Here is a 17013-nt window from a genome sequence, read left to right as displayed (position 1 = left end):
TAGTTAAACAATTTTTTAAAAATATGCAAAATTCTTCTATTAATATGCTTAGTATTGTTTTGCAATAAAAAAAGCAAAAGCATGCATGAAATTGTATAAATATAAATAATTGTCATAAACGTAATACACAATACATAATAGAAATAGAAAGAATTACAATATCTGTATAAATAATTGCAATATATGATGTTAAGTTGCTCAAGAAGTTGTTCATAACAATCTATAAACTAGAATTACTACTATCACCGTTTTATGCGCTTTACAACTTAAGATCTAGGACTAAACTTATATAGCTAATTATGTTCGTTATATATATATAATTATGTATAAATAGTACACAATGCCTCTAAAGTCGATATTTATGTACATGGCTAAACATTTAAGCATCCACTAGGCGCAAGGCGTTGACGAATTGTTATTATTGCTGCTGTTACTGCTGGTACAATTAGTTTTACGTTGACGGGCACCTCGACCACTCAGCAGATAGGACAAATCGATGGGTTGCTCCTGTGCCGTCTGTGCATCCAGGCACTTGAGCTTCATCGTGTTGAGTACGTTCTCCAAGCGTGAACGCTTCTTTTTCAGCACCTGCAAAAAAGGCACAAGATAAAGCGTCTTTTTCAATGGATTATAAAGTAATATTTACCTGTCCATTGGGAGCCGTTGGTGTCAGTACTTGAACAGCTGTTTCGGTTACTGCCCCAGCCGTTCCAGCTTGAGCATTGCGCTGCTTTCTACTTCCTGTTGACGCTGGTCCTGCCCGTGGTTCTTGCCTACCCACTTTAATGCGCGTTGTAGCTACATCTATATCAGTCTTTTGCTTCTTCGTCTTCAACAACGATGGATCCACATCGTGTGGCTGCAAAAAGTAATATATTTAATAAAAATTGTACGCAAATTATTTATTATTATTATTCCACTTACCGCATAGCTCTTTGAGATCTTCAGTTTTTCGGGGAACTTTCTAAACGCATAGCTCTTAGTGCATGCCGGATGATTGGCTTTAGCTTTCGAGAAGAAACGCGCCGTTTTGTCCACACGCAATTCACAAATGAAGCAATGATCCTCATCGTTGCACTCCATGGGTCTACCCTTGCAGAAAGTGGTACGATCCAGCACCCAACAACGTCCAATCACGAGCTCAATAGGCACTACCTCGTACAGTGAGACTCGAACTACTTCGTTGGGATAAAATCGACGCGATGGCTCATGAAACGTCTCGTGTGGCCGCAGAAAATGGTGGCCAAAGATGAAACGCTTTCCCTCCTCGTTCTTCCACAGATGCTCCACTCGAAAGATGTCACACTCTTGATAATCAATTGCGCCAATCGTCTCGTAAGTGTGTTTCTGGCTGGGCAGCACTTTGCCTGCCTCATCCTTGATAGGTATGTCGCGCAGTACATAGACCGCATCGCCTTGACGCACCTGGAGGTCGCCACGCATCAATGACAGATAGTAGCGATGCCCCTCCTCGGTGTAGTCATCCAAGGGTATTTCACGATCCACTTCGCGGGGCTCGCAGCGTTCGCATTGATAGTTATCCGCATCGATATCCGCCTTTGTGCATTCGGTGTGCTGCCAGACCATGCACTTGGCACACTGAATCATCAAACCCTCGTCCTTGTACAGGCCACAAATGCAGCGTATGACATCCTCCTCATCACCAGCAACAATGGGTAACTGGGACGTATCAAACTGTGGCACGGCCACACCAACTGCATTATCCGATTTATGCAGCTGCTCGTTGCTCTGCTGTGATTGCTCCACAATTGGCAACTGCTCCAACTGCGACTTAAAGCTATGCAGCAGCTCCGGCTTGCCAAGAATCTCTAGCAGATGGGCATAATTGTTTGACTTCTGCTGCTCATAGCTGGCCATCAGCGTTTCCAATGCTTTGGTCTTGATCTCATCCTCACCATGTAATTGACGCACTTCCACAAATAGTTGTTGCATTTGTTCATCGAATTCCAGTGGTGTTTTGTAGTGTCCTTGCTCCACTTGAGCCTGTATGGCTTTGAAGTCGAGTCGCGACGCTTTAAGCTGTTTCTTTTTCTTATTACTGGTCACCGTGGTGAGCAGCTCAAACATCTTGACACTCTCCAGGGCCGTGCAAATATCACGCAACACCACCGCCATTTTGGCCATCTTCTCCAGCTCCGGATCCTGTACAGCTTGAGTTAGGCCACGCGTCTTCATATTGCGTGGCGTGCAAAGTGCAGAAATCTGTGCAGCGAGCAGTGAAGTAGATGATGGCGTGGATGGACGACGTCCTGGTGCGTCAGCGTCTCCAGCTGCCGTAGGACTTGCTCTCTGCGCCTTTGCCGCTGCTTTCTTAGCCTTGCAGCGGCGTATCTGTGGGAGGAAAGTTCCATTACAGTTATTTCAAAGAAAATTTAATAATTTTTAAATAACTGGTATTTACCTTTTCAAAGTTGCGCACCAGGAATATGCTACACTGCTTGACGAGCTTCTTTTCCTTCTCCGACAACTGTTGCACACGTGCAACAACTTCTGCTTCCTTGGCCGCCTGTTGCTGACGCTGCGCATGCTTCTTCGCTTTGTGTTTACGCTGCCGTCCATTTTGATTGCTTGTAGCATCCCGTGCACCCGGTGTAACCCCGTCGCCGCCAGCACCGGCCTTTGCTTCCACAGGCAACGGTTTAATACGCTGCGATTTGCCGCCAATGACGCCACGACACTGCGGCATATTGCAACGGCAGGGCTGACCCTCGGATGGGTTAAAGAGCGAGAAATTGTAGTCGTAGGTGAGCTCCTCGCCCTGCTCTATGGCACGCTTAGCAAACAGCACCATGCGCGACAATCCATTAACACTCCACTTCTGCATCTCACAATTGGGTTCACACGAATGATTGACAAAGCGACAATCGCTACCCATGCGCTGTCCATCGATGACCAAACCACCATCCAGATGCAGGCAATAATGATGTGTATCATTCAAATAGATGCTGGCCATGCGCTGCTTAAATTCCCGCTCGGTCACCACCTCGCCGACATATTCCAGTATATAGGTGCCCTTGACAATGGGAAGCTTTGTGCGCACGCCCCAGCCCTTGTCGGTGGTCATGAAACGCTCCACTCCAGGTGCAACCTCATGCCGTTGAATCTTCTGATTGCGACACTTGTCGCCAGCCGGACAGTTGCTGGGCGCGCACTCCGTGTAAACCATGCGATTGAGACAGTTATCCAGACAGGAGCCACTGGATTGAGGCTTGCAATTGCAATTGGGATGATCGAAACCCGCGAGATTGGGTCGCACTGACTCCGCATAGACATTGGTGCGTATTTTCCGATAGTTCCACGACGGCACAACATGCCGTGTGGGCAACTTGTCGTGACTGTAGGCCCACCAGATGTCGTAGGGCAACTCAAAGTCACTGATGGCACGTCGAAAGTAGCGCTCACAATAGCTTGGTGGCGGTAGCAAGGAGCTGCCCAACAACTGTTGTTCACCCGGAAGTTTCTTGCTCGTCTGCTTGACAGGAACAGGTGTTGCAGTTGTAGCTGTTCCTGTGGCCACCGGCAACTCTTTGTAGTGATTGGAAAATAATCCGGCTGGCAGATAATTCTTCTTCAGCTTGGAGCGCTTCCGCTGTGACGTCGTGCTGCACTTATCCTCGCTGGTATCGCTGCAGCTGGCGTAATCCAATGACTGATGCGCCGAGGACTCCTGAACGGGCAGCACGTGATGTTCATTGGCGGGCACAGGTTGTTCCCTACGTTTAGCGGCCGCTTCCAGTTCAATTTGTGCCTGCTCATCGTTCGACTGCGGCATTGGCGGCTCTGGTAGTTGCTGGGAAGGTTGCGGATGCACTGGCTTAACTATAGGTTCCTCTTGCTGCATATTTTTGCGCCGCTTAAGGCGTATCTTGCAGCTAAAGTTGGTGTTGGGATCGATGCCCGCAGGTAGCTTTATGCTGGTCTCCAGTTTCCTCTTCAACTTAGGAGAAGCAGCAGCATCTGACTGCTTCGATGCACGTCCACGCTTCTTGGCTGGTCGCAACTCCAAAACCAAAGAATGCTGTTGTTGCTCCTGCTGTGGCTCTTGCTGTTGTTGTGGTTGCAGCTGTTCTTGTTGTTGAGGCTGCTCCTCCTCTATCGTTGCCTGTGTCGGCTGTGCTCGCTGCATCTTAGGTCTGCCTCTGCCGCGTGGTCTGCCTCGTCCGTTACCCGTAATATTAGCTGGCGTTTGAGGTCGCTGCAGTCGCTCCAATGCCACGACAGATAAACGCGGTGTGCGCTGATTGCTACTGCGTGCCACAAAGGTTTCTCTTGCCTCACCTGCTTGCGGCACTCGCTCGCAATCCATGGCCACGGCTGGTGTTTGATTGCTACTGCTGCGAGTCTCACGAGCAGACTGGAGTGGTTCCGCCGACTGCTGATCCTGCTGTAATGCAGCCTGTTCGATGCTTACTTTCCGCTTCTTGCGTCGCACAGTTGGAAAACCGGTGCGATTAATCTTCTTGCGCTTGCGTTTGAGCAGGAGGTTGCCGCCAGTCTTATGGAGCAGTGTCTCCAGCACACGCTGACACTGTTCCTTCTTGTTGGCATCCTCCTTGATGTCCAGTGCGCCCAGCAATGGCGATTCCACCTCTGACTTGGTTATGACCGCCTCATTCAGTTTCGCTATGGGTATTTGAATCTCCAGTTCCACCGATGGCTCAAAGATGCCGGGCGGCGGACAACTGTTGCTTCCCGCCGGCGATTGCAGCTGCTGCGACAACTCTCGGGCTGCAACACCTGCAGCAGCAGCTGCGGCTGAGCTCTTTGATTTGCCTCCCTGTCGACGCTGCTGCTTGAGCGAGCACAACGAACTCGGACTAATGTCCAGCAACTTGCCGCCACTGATCGAATTGTTGTCCACAACAATGCGCAACGGTGATGCACTCGCTGCTGCTGCCGCTGTAGGAAGAGCTGCCTCTTGGCTGACGAGCAAATGGCGTTTCTTGGGCGTCAGCTTTTTGGCATTGAACTGCGCCTGGGCTTTGGTACTTGCACTATTCTTGGCAGCCGCTGCAGCTGCTGCCCATGCCTCTGCATTCAGTTTCCCATTGCTGGCAAATGCGGTGGAGACATCCGCGCCCGTTGTGACCAAATAATGCCGCTTCTTCAGCGGCAATTTGTGATCATCGGGACTGGAACTGTTGCTTCCGCCGCTGTTGCCACTCGACTTCTTGTGGCGTCGCTTGGCGCCATTGTTGTTGCTGGTATTGTTGCTCAAATTGTTGCTGTTGCCCGCACTCGCCGACAACATAGCAAAGTCAATCAGTGGCTCGTTTAGCTTGCGCTTCTTCAGAGCTCGCTTCACTGGCTTTGTGGCCCCAGCGGCATTTGGTGTGCCATTGCTGCCTATAGCGCTGTTGCTGCTGCCATTGAGGAGTGGTAATGCGGTTGCTATGGGTGCCGTCAATGTTGCCTGCAGTTTGTTGGCTTCTGCCAGCAGCTTCTCCTTGCCACTGCTGGCAGTCAGTCGATCATCCTGTATGCGACAACGCGCATGAAAGGTGCTTGCAATGATATCGATCTCGGTAAGCAGCTTCGAGTCAATGTTCAGCGATTTAGCATGACTGAAACTCTTTCGCCGATGACGACGACGCATTCGCGACGCACTCGACACATAGCTACTGCACATGCTGGCCGCCGAGGAGCGTCGACTTTTGATCTTGCAGGCACTTCTGCTGGGCACAATTGTGTCGCCGCTGATCGAATTCTTGCGCTGCAGCATCATTTTGCCTGTTAAATTAAAAAAGTATAAAAGTCAATCATTCGAATTTATTCAACAGCTGCTACTCACTCTGCATAAAGTTTTCCGCTGAGGCTGTGGCAGCTGCGCCGCCGGCAACGCCGCCAGTGATCGCCTTCGTGGTTCCACTAAAGTATTGGCCCGTGGTAACGAAGCGATTAATCTCACCATACTTTTTACTGGCACTTGTGCTTGGCAAGCACTTGAGACTGGGTTTGCTAATGTACTCATTGCTTTCCTCGCTGCTCTGACCCAGCGAAAGTCCCGCCAGCTGCAATATGTCCTGATCATGGTCATCGCTCAACGCATTCGACGCTGGCTCGTGGCTGCTCTTCAGCATAGAGGCGCGTCTCCGACGTCGCAATGATTTGCTTGACTTCCCTGACGACTCTTTGCAGTCGCTGCGATAGCCACAACTCTTGGCGCGACTCATGCGACGACTGGCGCAGCTACGACTGCTGTAACGACTCTTACAACTGGCGTCTGATTTGTAGCCCGAATTGTGATTGTGACGTTGATGCCGCACACTGCCATAATCCGAGACATAGCCACTTTTGGCCGCGAGTATTTTGCTGCAAATGGTATTGGAGGTGCCACTACCAAGACCACCACTTCCTCCGCCTCCACCGCCATCACTTTTATAGCCGCTGACGGTGCGCAAGCGAAACTTTTTATTAACATCGATTTTGCGCCACAATGGATCGAGTTGCAACTCCTCCTTGTTGGTCTTCTTGTTGCTCTGACGTCGCTTGCTCCGCGGCGGTGGATACAACACTCGCTCCGTGGCATACATGCGCTTATCCAGATAGGCTATGTCAATCTTGGGCTTCGGATTGTCGCTCAACGCTACCTGCTGCATTTTGGGCGATGGCGTCGTGCTTATCACGCCGGAGTCGGCAGATTCATTAATTGTGGGCACGGCGACGGCAACAGCGGCTGCCACAACGGCAGCTGCAACAGTTGTCTGCAACTTTTTGGGTCGACCGCGTCGCTTGCGTTGCTGCTGCTGTGGTTGTTGTTGCTGCTGCTGTTGCACATAGCTTCTCTCGCTAGTTGCCGCCTGTCCTGGCTGTGTAGTTGGATTTGTAAGAGTTGCCGCATTGCTGCCCGTGTGATTCAGCATTTGGGTCTTCTCCATGAAATCCTGCAAGAGCGTTGACTGATATTGTGGCAACTGTTGCTTCGATTTAGCAGCTGCTGCTGCTGCCACACTGTTAGTGTCTTCCGTGTCACTTTCCACACACTTTATGGCCGCCTTCACCAGGTTGGGCAAATACTCGTTGTCGCTGCTAGAGATGCCAATGTTATCGGCCTGCGACTGCATTCCTACGCCACCAATAGCGGTGAGCAACAGACGTGGGGCACGTTGCATGTGCATTTTGAGTGGCAAATCATCGTCGGAATCTGAACTGAATGCTGCAGCAGAAGGACGCTTCGATTTGTTGTTGTTATTATTGTTATTACTGATGTTGTTATTATTATTCAGGTTGCTGCTTCCGCTCTTCGTGGAAATTTTCTTTCGTTTGACTTTCATCTTTTTGGTTGTATTCACAATGTTTGTTGACAACAACGCCGTGTCGTTGTCCCTCGTCGTATGCTTATTCCTGTTACTTGCTTCTGTGGAGCAACCGCTCCCTTCATGCTGTGGTGCGTCGCTCATTTTACGCACTTTTGTCAGCTTTTTTCGAGATGAATTCGATGCTAGTTCAGCGACAACTTCTCGGCTGTTCGCTGCTGTTTTTTTGTTAAGGGTTATGAGACTTGTGGGCGGGTTTCTTATGGCGGAGATTTTCATGCGTAATCCATCAGTATCCGAACGTTGCACGCTAAATTGTGTTGCCGATTTCGTAGACTTCGATTGACTCGATTGATCCGTAATGGAATCAGTTTCCTGCATTAATATATAAACATTCCTTTAACACTTTCTATACATATATATAGATAATTGGGATGATGGGAGATACTTGCCTCATTTTCACTGCCGGATTCTTGTGTACGTTGCTGCGTTTCGAAAACCTTTTCCTTTTTTGCTGCTGCTGCTGCCTCATTTTGGCCACTGTTCATATTTCAACACAAAGACGGCTCTGTAAAGCAATCACAACAACAAAATGTCAAACTATCCACATTAATTACAGCACGTTTAGAATTTTTGACAATCAAACTAGGTCAAACCACAAAACACACAGTGACAAACACACACACACAGAGTGCAGCAAGCGATGACAAATGAAACGCTTGGGGCGGGGAGTTGACGTGAGATGGAGCAACACACACACAAACACACGCACCCACAGACGCACAAATACACTTACGTTTCAGATATTTTCGTTTTAGCGTTAATTGATTGTGCACAACGATAACGAAATTGTTTTTTGAGCATATGCAAATACGTTTTGCGCCTTTAATTGCATTGCATTCAAGTTTTGCTTTCTGCTTTTGCTTCTGGCTTTGTTTTTTCTTAAAATGGCGCCGTTTTCACTTTGCAGTCTCGCGTTGAATTTTCACTGCTGCTGCTGCTGCTTTGTTCGAAAGGCGCGACGCGACATGCTTCGTTGCACTTGCATTCAATTCCTGTTTATTTAATATGCACTTTTATTATCTTTAGATTATTTACGGCATTACGTTGGCTAAAATTTTTAAGATATATGCAATAATTTCAATAATAAAACAAAAAAGCCACAAGGTACGAAATAAATAAAGAAAACAAACTACGAATCAGGGATGATACCAGCGTGACCGCAATTTTTATTTCAAAATGTACTATTTTTCTTTGAAATATATACCACAATTTCTATCACCTCTCTGGAAATTATTAGTATTTATGTATCACAATATCGTTTTGGTCTATTAACGGTAACACTCTCGAGTTTGCAGTCTGCAAACTCATTCGTTTGATATTTCCTTAAAATTTACCAACACTTTGTATGGATACTTCATAATTTGCTCAAAAATATCACTTAGAATGTGAAAAATAATTCTTGTTAAAACAAGATCGAAAGGAAAAAATATGTTTGAAATACCAATGCATTTGTAATCAAGAATTTTGCATGTGGTTATTTAGTATATTTTTGGCTTTGAATAATATATTGTGAATAAGTATTTACGGTCACCCTAATCAGTAGTAGTTTCACCACTAGCAGTGGCAAGAAGAAGACGACTTCTGCTTTTGGGTGGAAAAAACTTTGTTTTGTTGTCAAAATGAGTAATAAATCGTCAAAAACAAATAATGCCGCTAGCAGTATGCTATACGGCTCTAGTATATCAGCGGAATCAATGAAAGTAATAGCTGAAAGCATTGGAGTTGGCTCCCTGTCTGACGATGCCGCTAAAGAACTTGCCGAAGATGTGTCTCTCAAATTGAAGCGTATTGTCCAAGATGCCGCCAAATTCATGCACCATGCGAAGCGCCAGAAGATGTCGGTTAGAGATATTGATCAGTCGCTCAAGATACGGAACATTGAACCGCAATATGGGTTTGTGTCCAAGGACTTTGTACCCTTTCGTTTCGCCTCCGGCGGCGGCCGTGAGTTGCATTTCACTGAGGATAAAGAGTTGGACTTAAGTGAAATCACTGCAAACAGTTCAATAAAGATACCACTAGACCTGACACTGCGCTCCCATTGGTTCGTTGTTGAGGGCATTCAACCCACAGTGCCGGAGAATCCGCCTCCTCTCTCTAAAGACTCGCAATTCGTGGACTCTGTAAATCCGGTCATAAAGCTAGATCAAGGACTGAACAAAGATGCTGCTGGTAAACCCACGACTGGTAAAATTCACAAGCTGAAGAACGTGGAAACGATACATGTGAAGCAACTTGCTACTCACGAGTTGTCCGTGGAGCAGCAGCTGTACTACAAAGAGATCACCGAGGCTTGTGTGGGATCTGATGAGCCGCGTCGTGCTGAAGCCCTGCAGTCTCTTGGTTCCGATCCTGGCTTGCACGAGATGCTGCCACGCATGTGTACGTTTATTGCAGAGGGCGTTAAAGTGAATGTGGTGCAGAATAATCTGGCATTATTAATCTATTTAATGCGCATGGTGCGTGCATTGCTCGACAATCCATCGCTCTTCCTCGAGAAATACGTAAGTAGCAGTAGCAACTGCGTTCCAGCTTCGAGTTAATTTTCTCATTCTTTGTGTAGCTGCACGAACTTATACCGTCTGTGATGACCTGCATTGTATCGAAGCAGCTTTGCATGCGTCCAGAGCTGGATAATCACTGGGCATTGCGTGACTTTGCCTCTCGTCTCATGGCCCAAATTTGTAAGACCTTCAACACGCTCACGAATAATCTGCAGACACGTGTGACGCGGTAAGCATTTAAATCAAATAGTTTGCATCTGTTTACTTTACGAACATGCTCTTAATTCCTTTACAGCATCTTTAGCAAGGCGCTGCAAAACGACATGACGCATTTGTCATCTCTCTACGGGTCCATTGAGGGTTTAGCGGAGCTGGGCGGCGAAGTGGTGAAAGTGTTTATCATACCACGACTCAAATTCATCTCGGAACGCATTGAACCGCATCTGCTGGGCACATCGATGAGTAACACGGACAAAACAGCTGCTGGACACATACGCGCGATGCTACAGAAGTGTTGTCCGCCCATATTGAAGCAAATGCGCAGTGCTCCAGACATTGGCGAGGAGTACAAGAATGACTATGGCTTTCTAGGTCCATCGCTATGCCAAGCTGTCGTCAAAGCGCGCAATGCACCAGCCAACAGCACTGTGGCACTGGCATCCACTACAATCAATACGGCGCCCATAACAAGTGCCGCACAAACGGCCACCACAATTGGACGTGTCTCAATGCCAAACACCACACAGAGGCAAAGGTGAGACTTGCGAGTATTTCATTGAGAGAGAACAGTAAATGATTTGTTGTCATTGTCATCTTTAGCAGCCCAGTGGTGGCGACGATGCCGCAGATACGTGCCATCCAAGCCAATCAGCCGCCGCAAAAGTTTGTGATCGTCACACAGAATTCACCACAGCAATCACAACCCAAGGTGGTGCGACGCGGCAGTTCGCCGCACAGTGTGGTGTTGTCATCTTCTTCGGCGAATGGCGCCAATGCATCTAATTCGAACTCATCGTCGACGGGAAGCGTCAGCGGCAGTGCAAATAGTTTGTTGACGTCGCGCAGCAATGATAATGTGTGTAGCAGTCCCGGGTACCTGCCAACTCCCTAAATGAATCCTCCAACTCTAATATGCTGTTTATACGCATTTCAGAGCATTGTGGATGTCAATTCGTTGATCATTGAAACGGAAATCGTACGCGCACCGCCCGAGCTGGATGATTTATCACATCTGGAGTAGCCTTAAACACAGTCCTCTTGTCTCTCCCCATCCCTTTTAGTAATTTAAGTGTAATCGTTTATATGCAATAAACAGTAAAACAATTGAATCAACTACCCTACAAACTAGCACTTGAGATTAACCCTCAAACTACACGATACAGCGATGGCACGCAATGCAACACGCAATACGCATGTGCGGGAGCTCGTGTAGTGGAATCTATTGATTTTTACACCACAAAACAAACCTCTTGTACATACCCAATTTCAGTGTGTTAGACAAAGGCAAAGTTCATTGCAGCAAAACGAGATTTCTTCGTTAAGCAGAATTTTCCAAAATACAAATTAAACAGAAAAATTTATTAGAAATGCACGCCAGATTCGCGGATCCTGAGCCCGCCTCACCAGACAGTGTGGACAAAATCGAGACGGAAACATTGGAGTCACGCATTGAGGACTTCAAACAGAATCCCAACAACATGACCGTCCTGCACGAGTTCATCGATGAGGTAGTCCAGCATGCTGAAACCGAGGCCAATAAACGTGCGCTTGAGGCACAAAAATCGCAACAGGTTGGCTAATCATTTATTATCCGTGTATTTGATATAAACAATGCAACAGGAAGAACATATTTACGAAAACACACCTATTTTCTCTTTTCACAGGGCAAGGAGAAACGACAGAGTAAGTAGAACCCAAGTATCTAATAATGTTTGTACTCCTTTTCGTTAGAATTTTTTTTTGTTGCTATGGAAATTTGAAGTTGGCACGATCAAAGTCTGCCATGCACTTGCTTATGTAGTAGACCTTCGCGCATGTATCCTTGTGTTCTTTCTCTGAAATGGGCAATTTATCATTAGTATACATGAATCTTAGTCTTTGTCTTATGCGGATAAAGCTAGAGTTGAGTACAGCTCTAATAATATTTCTTGCTTTTTTTCTGAATTGTATAGAACGCAAATTATGCATAACTAAATATAGAAAAATATTAAGAAGCCAACGATTTTTTATCATATTTAAGTTTGCATGATAATAGAAATAATAATATTAAAATACTTTTCTTAAGTACCGTTTATGAAACTTTTTAAATTAAAAATATTGTCAATTCCATTGGACTAGTTTTTAACATCATTTGCGACAAAACTAAAGATTTAATAACAATATTTAAGAGAAGTGGAAAACTTAGGTAGTGCTTTCAAATTAAAATATGAAAATAAGGCACTCAAAGGTTTAGCGAGAAGTGCATAGAATAGGACATTTTTTTGTGATATATTTTCGCAGATAGTGAAATTTTTGACTAATAATTTAAAGGGGTAGTAAGAATATCGCTTTACTTACGTGCATCCTTGCAATGATTTAGCGCTACCTTTGCGGGTTCCTGCAGCTCAGGAGGCAAAATGATGGGCATTTGAGCCTGAGCCTTGGACACACTGAACTCACCCTTCTTGGTCAGGGTGCCCGCCAGCTGGGCAATGCATTTCGTATAGCACTAGGGGATAAGACGGAGTAAGTCAAGAACGTAGCGAAGTAAATGCCAAAGAGGATAATTTCTTACCAGCAAATCTTGATCGGGCTCTACGCTAAAATCGCCATCTCGTATGCGATCCAATTGATCCACTTGAACCTTAAATTTGGGCATGCAACCATTGCGCATCATGTCCAGCGATTGGATAAACTGTTGCATGTTGACGCCGTCACAGAAACGTGGCAGCAGCAGCAGGAGAGCAAGCACCAGCTGGTAGGACATGCACCTACAGGTGCTTTTGCTACACCTGGAAGCTGAAGTGGATTCGTTGAGTCTCATGATGACACGCAAAATGCGTCGGATCAACGTTGTTTGCTTTGATTTATAAGCTTGCCTATGGAGCGTGAGAAAACTGTTGGTGCTGCTGCTTGGCAATTAAAAACAATAATTAAAAGTTAATAATGCTGCAATTTTTCTTATTTTTTTTTGCTTGATTGCATGCGAATCTTTTTCGTGGCACTTTTCTCGTAAGCCTCTCACCGAACCTTGTTTTTTTTTCATTTACTTTCAATCGCTTGCCTTGGCACTAATCGCTTTAGGTTTCGCCATACCAGATTTTAAGAACGGTAAGGTTGTCAATCGTGCCCGTGGCTTTGTGGTCCGCATCTTCGATGCCATCTGCAACTGTGCCAACAACAATGCAGCTGCAGCCACGACGCGTTTCAAGTTGCGCAGCAATGGCACCGGAGGAGGCGGTGGAGCTGGTGGTGGTAAACGTCAGCAATCCCAGGATGAGCAGGAAACGTTGGCGCTCAGCAAGAAAAAGCCATCGGCGGAGGGCAAGAAGAAAGCCAAAGGCGTCACCATGGCCGACAATGTCGAGGCAGGCGTCCGACTGATGGACTAAGGAGAGAGAAGAACTTCCCCCACACTCTCCAAATGTGAAGCTCAGCAAAGGAGTCGTTACATAATCAAATCATTAATCTGTAAGAAGCATGCAAAACATTCAATATCCTGGCAGAGTGAAGACTACTTATAATGATTCATATTTGACTTGTTCTAACTGTCGCTGTCAAGTCAAAGTTTTTAGAGACGCAACATCTAAATATTTTTTATTTTTAATTTCTTCAATTTATTATATATATATGACTACAGCTATAGAAAATTGCCCCCTTAGTCAGCTAATTTTTATACAATTTTGTTTTTGAGCCAAGCTTTATCAAAACCTATAAACTTTGTAACAGAAATTCAGAAGGAAAAACGATCGCATATGAATTTCTTCATCGTTCTGATCGCTCTGCTAGGATATGAAAAGTTCCAGGCATTCTTTTAGCTATAGAAAAGCAAATGAATGAAAACTTCGGTTGATAAATTTATATGCTGCCAGCTTCAAAAACTTATTGAAGATACAAAAACTCGGTAACAAATCAAAAGTTCCATAGAACCAAACTCCAATTTCACTGAGTAAAAACCTCCCCAAGAACTTTCCTACGCTTAACTCTACTTGAATTTTCTTCGTTGCTCAAATCTAAAGAGAACAAAGCACAAATTGTAGGTCTTCCCCTGGATTATGAATAAAAAGCTTTAACGGCACCAGAACTGTCCCGAAAACTACATATGATTATATGCATGTCTAAATTGAAATATCGGCATTACTTTATGATTTCATAAACCTAAATGTGATCCCAAAATGTATGATAACAAAAATTGAGAATATGGATGACTCAAAATGCAGTCCAAAGAGCACAATATTATATATCTTTAGGTTAGCAATTATCTAAGAAAGAAAGCAACAAATTGTGAAAGATCTCATTTCACATACAACTATCATAAAAAAAACAAACAACCTTCACGCACAACACAATCAATTTGAAACTGAACAGAGTCGAAACATCCCACAAAAGGCCTGTAAAACTCCACCTAATTATAACTGTACGGTTAAAAAAAAATTAAAAAATAAAACGCAACATTCGAGTACTACTATATTATTATTCCAAGATGTGTGAACCTATTTAGCTGTGTGTCTAGTAGTAAATGTTTTCTTATATATACAGATATATACAAAAAGCATATGAATGTGTACTGATTTTATATACATACATAATACATACAGATATATGTACTTATATACTTAGATATATTTAGTTATTTACACCGCAGATTAAAAACAAAAATATGACAACCGTACAACTCTTTCGATACCGCATAGGTTTCTACACGACACGCTCTATTAATATTTTTGTGAGACCCTTTTTGGATACTACTTATAGATCTACTACTTACATACATACCTAACTATATCAACAAAAACAAAACCATAAAAAAAAACTGAAAAATAGCTAACGATCTTTATACACAAATTTGAAAAAAAACAAACGATTTTTATAAGAGCTCTTTAACCAAACGCTGTAGAAATTCCCAAAAAAAAACAAGTAAAATAAGATGTTTAATTTTATCTTTTGTTTTGCGTTGCTTATAATATGTGTATTATAAATACTGTTGTATTCAGTTAACAAATATCAGCAATAAAATGTAACAATGTTTCAAAGATGTTTTTGCGGAACTTTATTGGGGAACGTATATTTATATTCCACGTAATCTTAAGTTCTAAATTAGGGGTGATAAATAAACTAACTAATTCTTAAAACAAAATATATAAACATATATATAACATGTAAACCATCTTCAAATATACATAGATAGACTCCGCAAATAGATGCAGGAAAACATGTTTTCAAAAATTTGTGTAGATTTATTTTGTGCCCTTTAACCGGACACCCCTGTGTGATCTGTGATGCTATATTGTGGTATAGTTCTGAAAATTCTTTCCGCATGTTCACTATTAAATGCTTAAAATAAAACGATAATAAATTGCATGTACATTGATGTGGGTATAGTGCAGAATCAAACGAATAACAATAACAACTAATTTTAGGTTTTGTGATAAAGAAGTGGAGACCCTTACATGCCGTTATATAAAAGGCATTCGTTAAAATATTTATGATCAGAGTGTTCAGAACGATTGAATATGAAGGTGCTCGCTATATTTGCTTTGGTGCTAGCCTACGCCTCGGGATCGATTCTTCACGATAAGCTCAAGATTGAGTCTAGTAACATGTGGAATAATCGCAATATTAGCATCATCAACGGACATGACGCTTCTCCCGGACAGTTTCCCTATCAAGCCGCACTAATTATGTACAAAGTTGAAAACATTTCTTTTTGCGGTGGCTCCTTGATCAACAACAATTGGATTTTGACTGCTGCGCATTGCACGCATGGGTAAGTCGATCAGTCCCTAACTAAATGACTGTTCACTAATCACAACTCTTTTCGGTAGTGCCCATGAAGTCACCATTTTTTTAGGTAGCGTTTGGCTTAACAAAACCACAGTTTTGCGAATCGTTCAAGAGAAAGACATCATTATCCACGAAAACTGGGACGCTAATCTTAAAACCAACGACATCTCACTCATCCGCATTCCATATGTGGAGTACAGCAAAGACATTCAACCCGTTAAGTTGCCGAAGATCCAGTCGCGTAATGAGACCTACGCTAATAATCAGTCAATAGCTTCCGGTTGGGGACGAACCTCGAATGCTAACATTACCAATATACTTCAATACGCGAAAGTAAAGATCATGTCGAACAATCTTTGCAAGATTTATTTTCCCTATAAGATTATCTCTTCCACCCTCTGCACTTACACGAACAATGCAACACCTTGCTTCGGCGACTCTGGTGGCCCATTGGTGGAGTCGAGCAACTTGGTTCAGGTCGGTATATCCGCTTTCACTTCAGTAAAATGTAGTCAACGAAATCCGGCTGTTTTCACCCGTGTAACAAGTTTTCTCGACTGGATCAAGGATAACACCGGCATGATTTTTTAATTAGCTATCCAGTTTCGGTCGCATTGTATTTTGATAATTGTATGGAAATATTACTACATTATATTATAAAACTCAGAGCTAGAGCTGTTTTTTGTTGTTCTAGTGCACTTCTTAGAATTTGCCGTTTTGGGCTGTTTGCGGATCTTATATTACTGAATGAGTGAATGAAGAATTCATGGCAAGGAGATATACATATGTGTATATGGTGATTATAACAAACACCACGTTCCGTCAGAGAAGGATCAGCAATTTACATCTAATTTGGCTTTTAAATATGAATCAAAATAATTATATTACATTTCCGAAAGTGCTATTAAATAGCATTTACAATTTCCAAGACGCCTCACTCAGTGTCTTCCTCACGACATTTTTCTCTCATTCCGGTTTGTTAAATTTATTGTGTTGTTGCTAACATTGTACATTGTTATAAGGCAATTAAATGTAACCAGCTACTCGCGAGTATTCGTATTTGATAATAGTTGCAATGACTTCTATGGAATTAAACCCGCCGAACCGCATCATTAACAATGCACGGCACGTCGATTTTCTTTATGGGTAACAATGTCAGGCTATAGAGCATATTGCGGAGCTACATT

General features: G+C 44.0%; 5 protein-coding genes across 7 annotated transcripts; 3 read left to right on the top strand and 2 right to left on the bottom strand.

The window, feature by feature from the left end:
- Positions 1–82: 82 nt before the first annotated feature.
- Positions 83–8485, bottom strand: LOC117572333 (histone-lysine N-methyltransferase ash1). The gene is made up of 7 exons (XM_034255071.2): positions 8074–8485; positions 7730–7845; positions 5813–7652; positions 2423–5751; positions 925–2352; positions 647–859; positions 83–588 (listed from the first exon to the last, which is right to left on the bottom strand). Exons 2-7 carry the CDS (start codon positions 7823–7825, stop codon positions 391–393), a joined length of 7104 nt encoding a protein of 2367 aa, XP_034110962.1. The 5' UTR covers positions 7826–7845; positions 8074–8485; the 3' UTR covers positions 83–390.
- A 398-nt stretch (positions 8486–8883) lies between these two features.
- LOC117572334 (transcription initiation factor TFIID subunit 6) lies at positions 8884–11190 on the top strand. Of its 2 annotated transcripts, none has more exons than XM_034255073.2 (5): positions 8884–9844; positions 9904–10073; positions 10140–10598; positions 10667–10919; positions 10998–11190. In XM_034255073.2, exons 1-5 carry the CDS (start codon positions 8960–8962, stop codon positions 11082–11084), a joined length of 1854 nt encoding a protein of 617 aa, XP_034110964.1. In that variant the 5' UTR covers positions 8884–8959; the 3' UTR covers positions 11085–11190. The 2 variants fall into 2 exon arrangements, with proteins under 2 accessions (XP_034110964.1, XP_034110963.1); XM_034255072.2 differs by having other exon boundaries at positions 8886–9844; positions 10664–10919; positions 10998–11188.
- Positions 11191–11322: 132 nt separating this feature from the next.
- LOC117572335 (uncharacterized) lies at positions 11323–14503 on the top strand. Of its 2 annotated transcripts, none has more exons than XM_034255075.2 (3): positions 11323–11634; positions 11728–11746; positions 13142–14503. In XM_034255075.2, the coding sequence occupies exons 1-3, from the start codon at positions 11431–11433 to the stop codon at positions 13432–13434; spliced, it is 516 nt and encodes a 171-aa protein (XP_034110966.1). In that variant the 5' UTR covers positions 11323–11430; the 3' UTR covers positions 13435–14503. The 2 variants fall into 2 exon arrangements, with proteins under 2 accessions (XP_034110966.1, XP_034110965.1); XM_034255074.2 differs by having other exon boundaries at positions 13127–14503.
- LOC117572336 (general odorant-binding protein lush) lies at positions 11632–13084 on the bottom strand. Its single transcript, XM_034255076.2, has 3 exons — positions 12618–13084; positions 12401–12551; positions 11632–11898 (listed from the first exon to the last, which is right to left on the bottom strand). Exons 1-3 carry the CDS (start codon positions 12864–12866, stop codon positions 11810–11812), a joined length of 489 nt encoding a protein of 162 aa, XP_034110967.1. The 5' UTR covers positions 12867–13084; the 3' UTR covers positions 11632–11809.
- A 902-nt stretch (positions 14504–15405) lies between the features above and the next one.
- Positions 15406–16532, top strand: LOC117566515 (collagenase-like). The gene is made up of 2 exons (XM_034246056.2): positions 15406–15809; positions 15868–16532. Exons 1-2 carry the CDS (start codon positions 15556–15558, stop codon positions 16415–16417), a joined length of 804 nt encoding a protein of 267 aa, XP_034101947.1. The 5' UTR covers positions 15406–15555; the 3' UTR covers positions 16418–16532.
- The last annotated feature ends 481 nt before the right edge of the window (positions 16533–17013 follow it).

The sequence above is a fragment of the Drosophila albomicans genome, chromosome 3, assembly GCF_009650485.2.
Source record: "Drosophila albomicans strain 15112-1751.03 chromosome 3, ASM965048v2, whole genome shotgun sequence".
Classification (NCBI taxonomy): Eukaryota; Metazoa; Arthropoda; class Insecta; order Diptera; family Drosophilidae; genus Drosophila; species Drosophila albomicans.
Note: the sequence above shows the minus strand (reverse complement) of the source record. Positions and strands in the feature narration are given on the sequence as shown.

What these genes read in the sequence shown, in the direction of transcription:
- LOC117572333 (XM_034255071.2), bottom strand. Translation starts at nt 7,825, where the DNA reads ATGAACAGTGGCCAAAATGAGGCAGCAGCAGCAGCAAAAAAGGAAAAG. An exon ending in AATCCGGCAGTGAAAATGAG is followed by an intron (nt 7,653 to 7,729) that starts GCAAGTATCTCC and finishes ATATTAATGCAG; the next exon opens with GAAACTGATTCCATTACGGA. An exon ending in AGATCTCAAAGAGCTATGCG is followed by an intron (nt 860 to 924) that starts GTAAGTGGAATA and finishes TACTTTTTGCAG; the next exon opens with CCACACGATGTGGATCCATC.
- LOC117572334 (XM_034255072.2), top strand. Translation starts at nt 8,960, where the DNA reads ATGAGTAATAAATCGTCAAAAACAAATAATGCCGCTAGCAGTATGCTA. An exon ending in AACACCACACAGAGGCAAAG is followed by an intron (nt 10,599 to 10,663) that starts GTGAGACTTGCG and finishes TGTCATCTTTAG; the next exon opens with CAGCCCAGTGGTGGCGACGA. An exon ending in CGTCGCGCAGCAATGATAAT is followed by an intron (nt 10,920 to 10,997) that starts GTGTGTAGCAGT and finishes TACGCATTTCAG; the next exon opens with AGCATTGTGGATGTCAATTC.
- LOC117572335 (XM_034255074.2), top strand. Translation starts at nt 11,431, where the DNA reads ATGCACGCCAGATTCGCGGATCCTGAGCCCGCCTCACCAGACAGTGTG.
- LOC117572336 (XM_034255076.2), bottom strand. Translation starts at nt 12,866, where the DNA reads ATGAGACTCAACGAATCCACTTCAGCTTCCAGGTGTAGCAAAAGCACC. An exon ending in AGCCCGATCAAGATTTGCTG is followed by an intron (nt 12,552 to 12,617) that starts GTAAGAAATTAT and finishes CTTATCCCCTAG; the next exon opens with TGCTATACGAAATGCATTGC. An exon ending in AAATCATTGCAAGGATGCAC is followed by an intron (nt 11,899 to 12,400) that starts GTAAGTAAAGCG and finishes TGCCCATTTCAG; the next exon opens with AGAAAGAACACAAGGATACA.
- LOC117566515 (XM_034246056.2), top strand. Translation starts at nt 15,556, where the DNA reads ATGAAGGTGCTCGCTATATTTGCTTTGGTGCTAGCCTACGCCTCGGGA. An exon ending in GCTGCGCATTGCACGCATGG is followed by an intron (nt 15,810 to 15,867) that starts GTAAGTCGATCA and finishes TCTTTTCGGTAG; the next exon opens with TGCCCATGAAGTCACCATTT.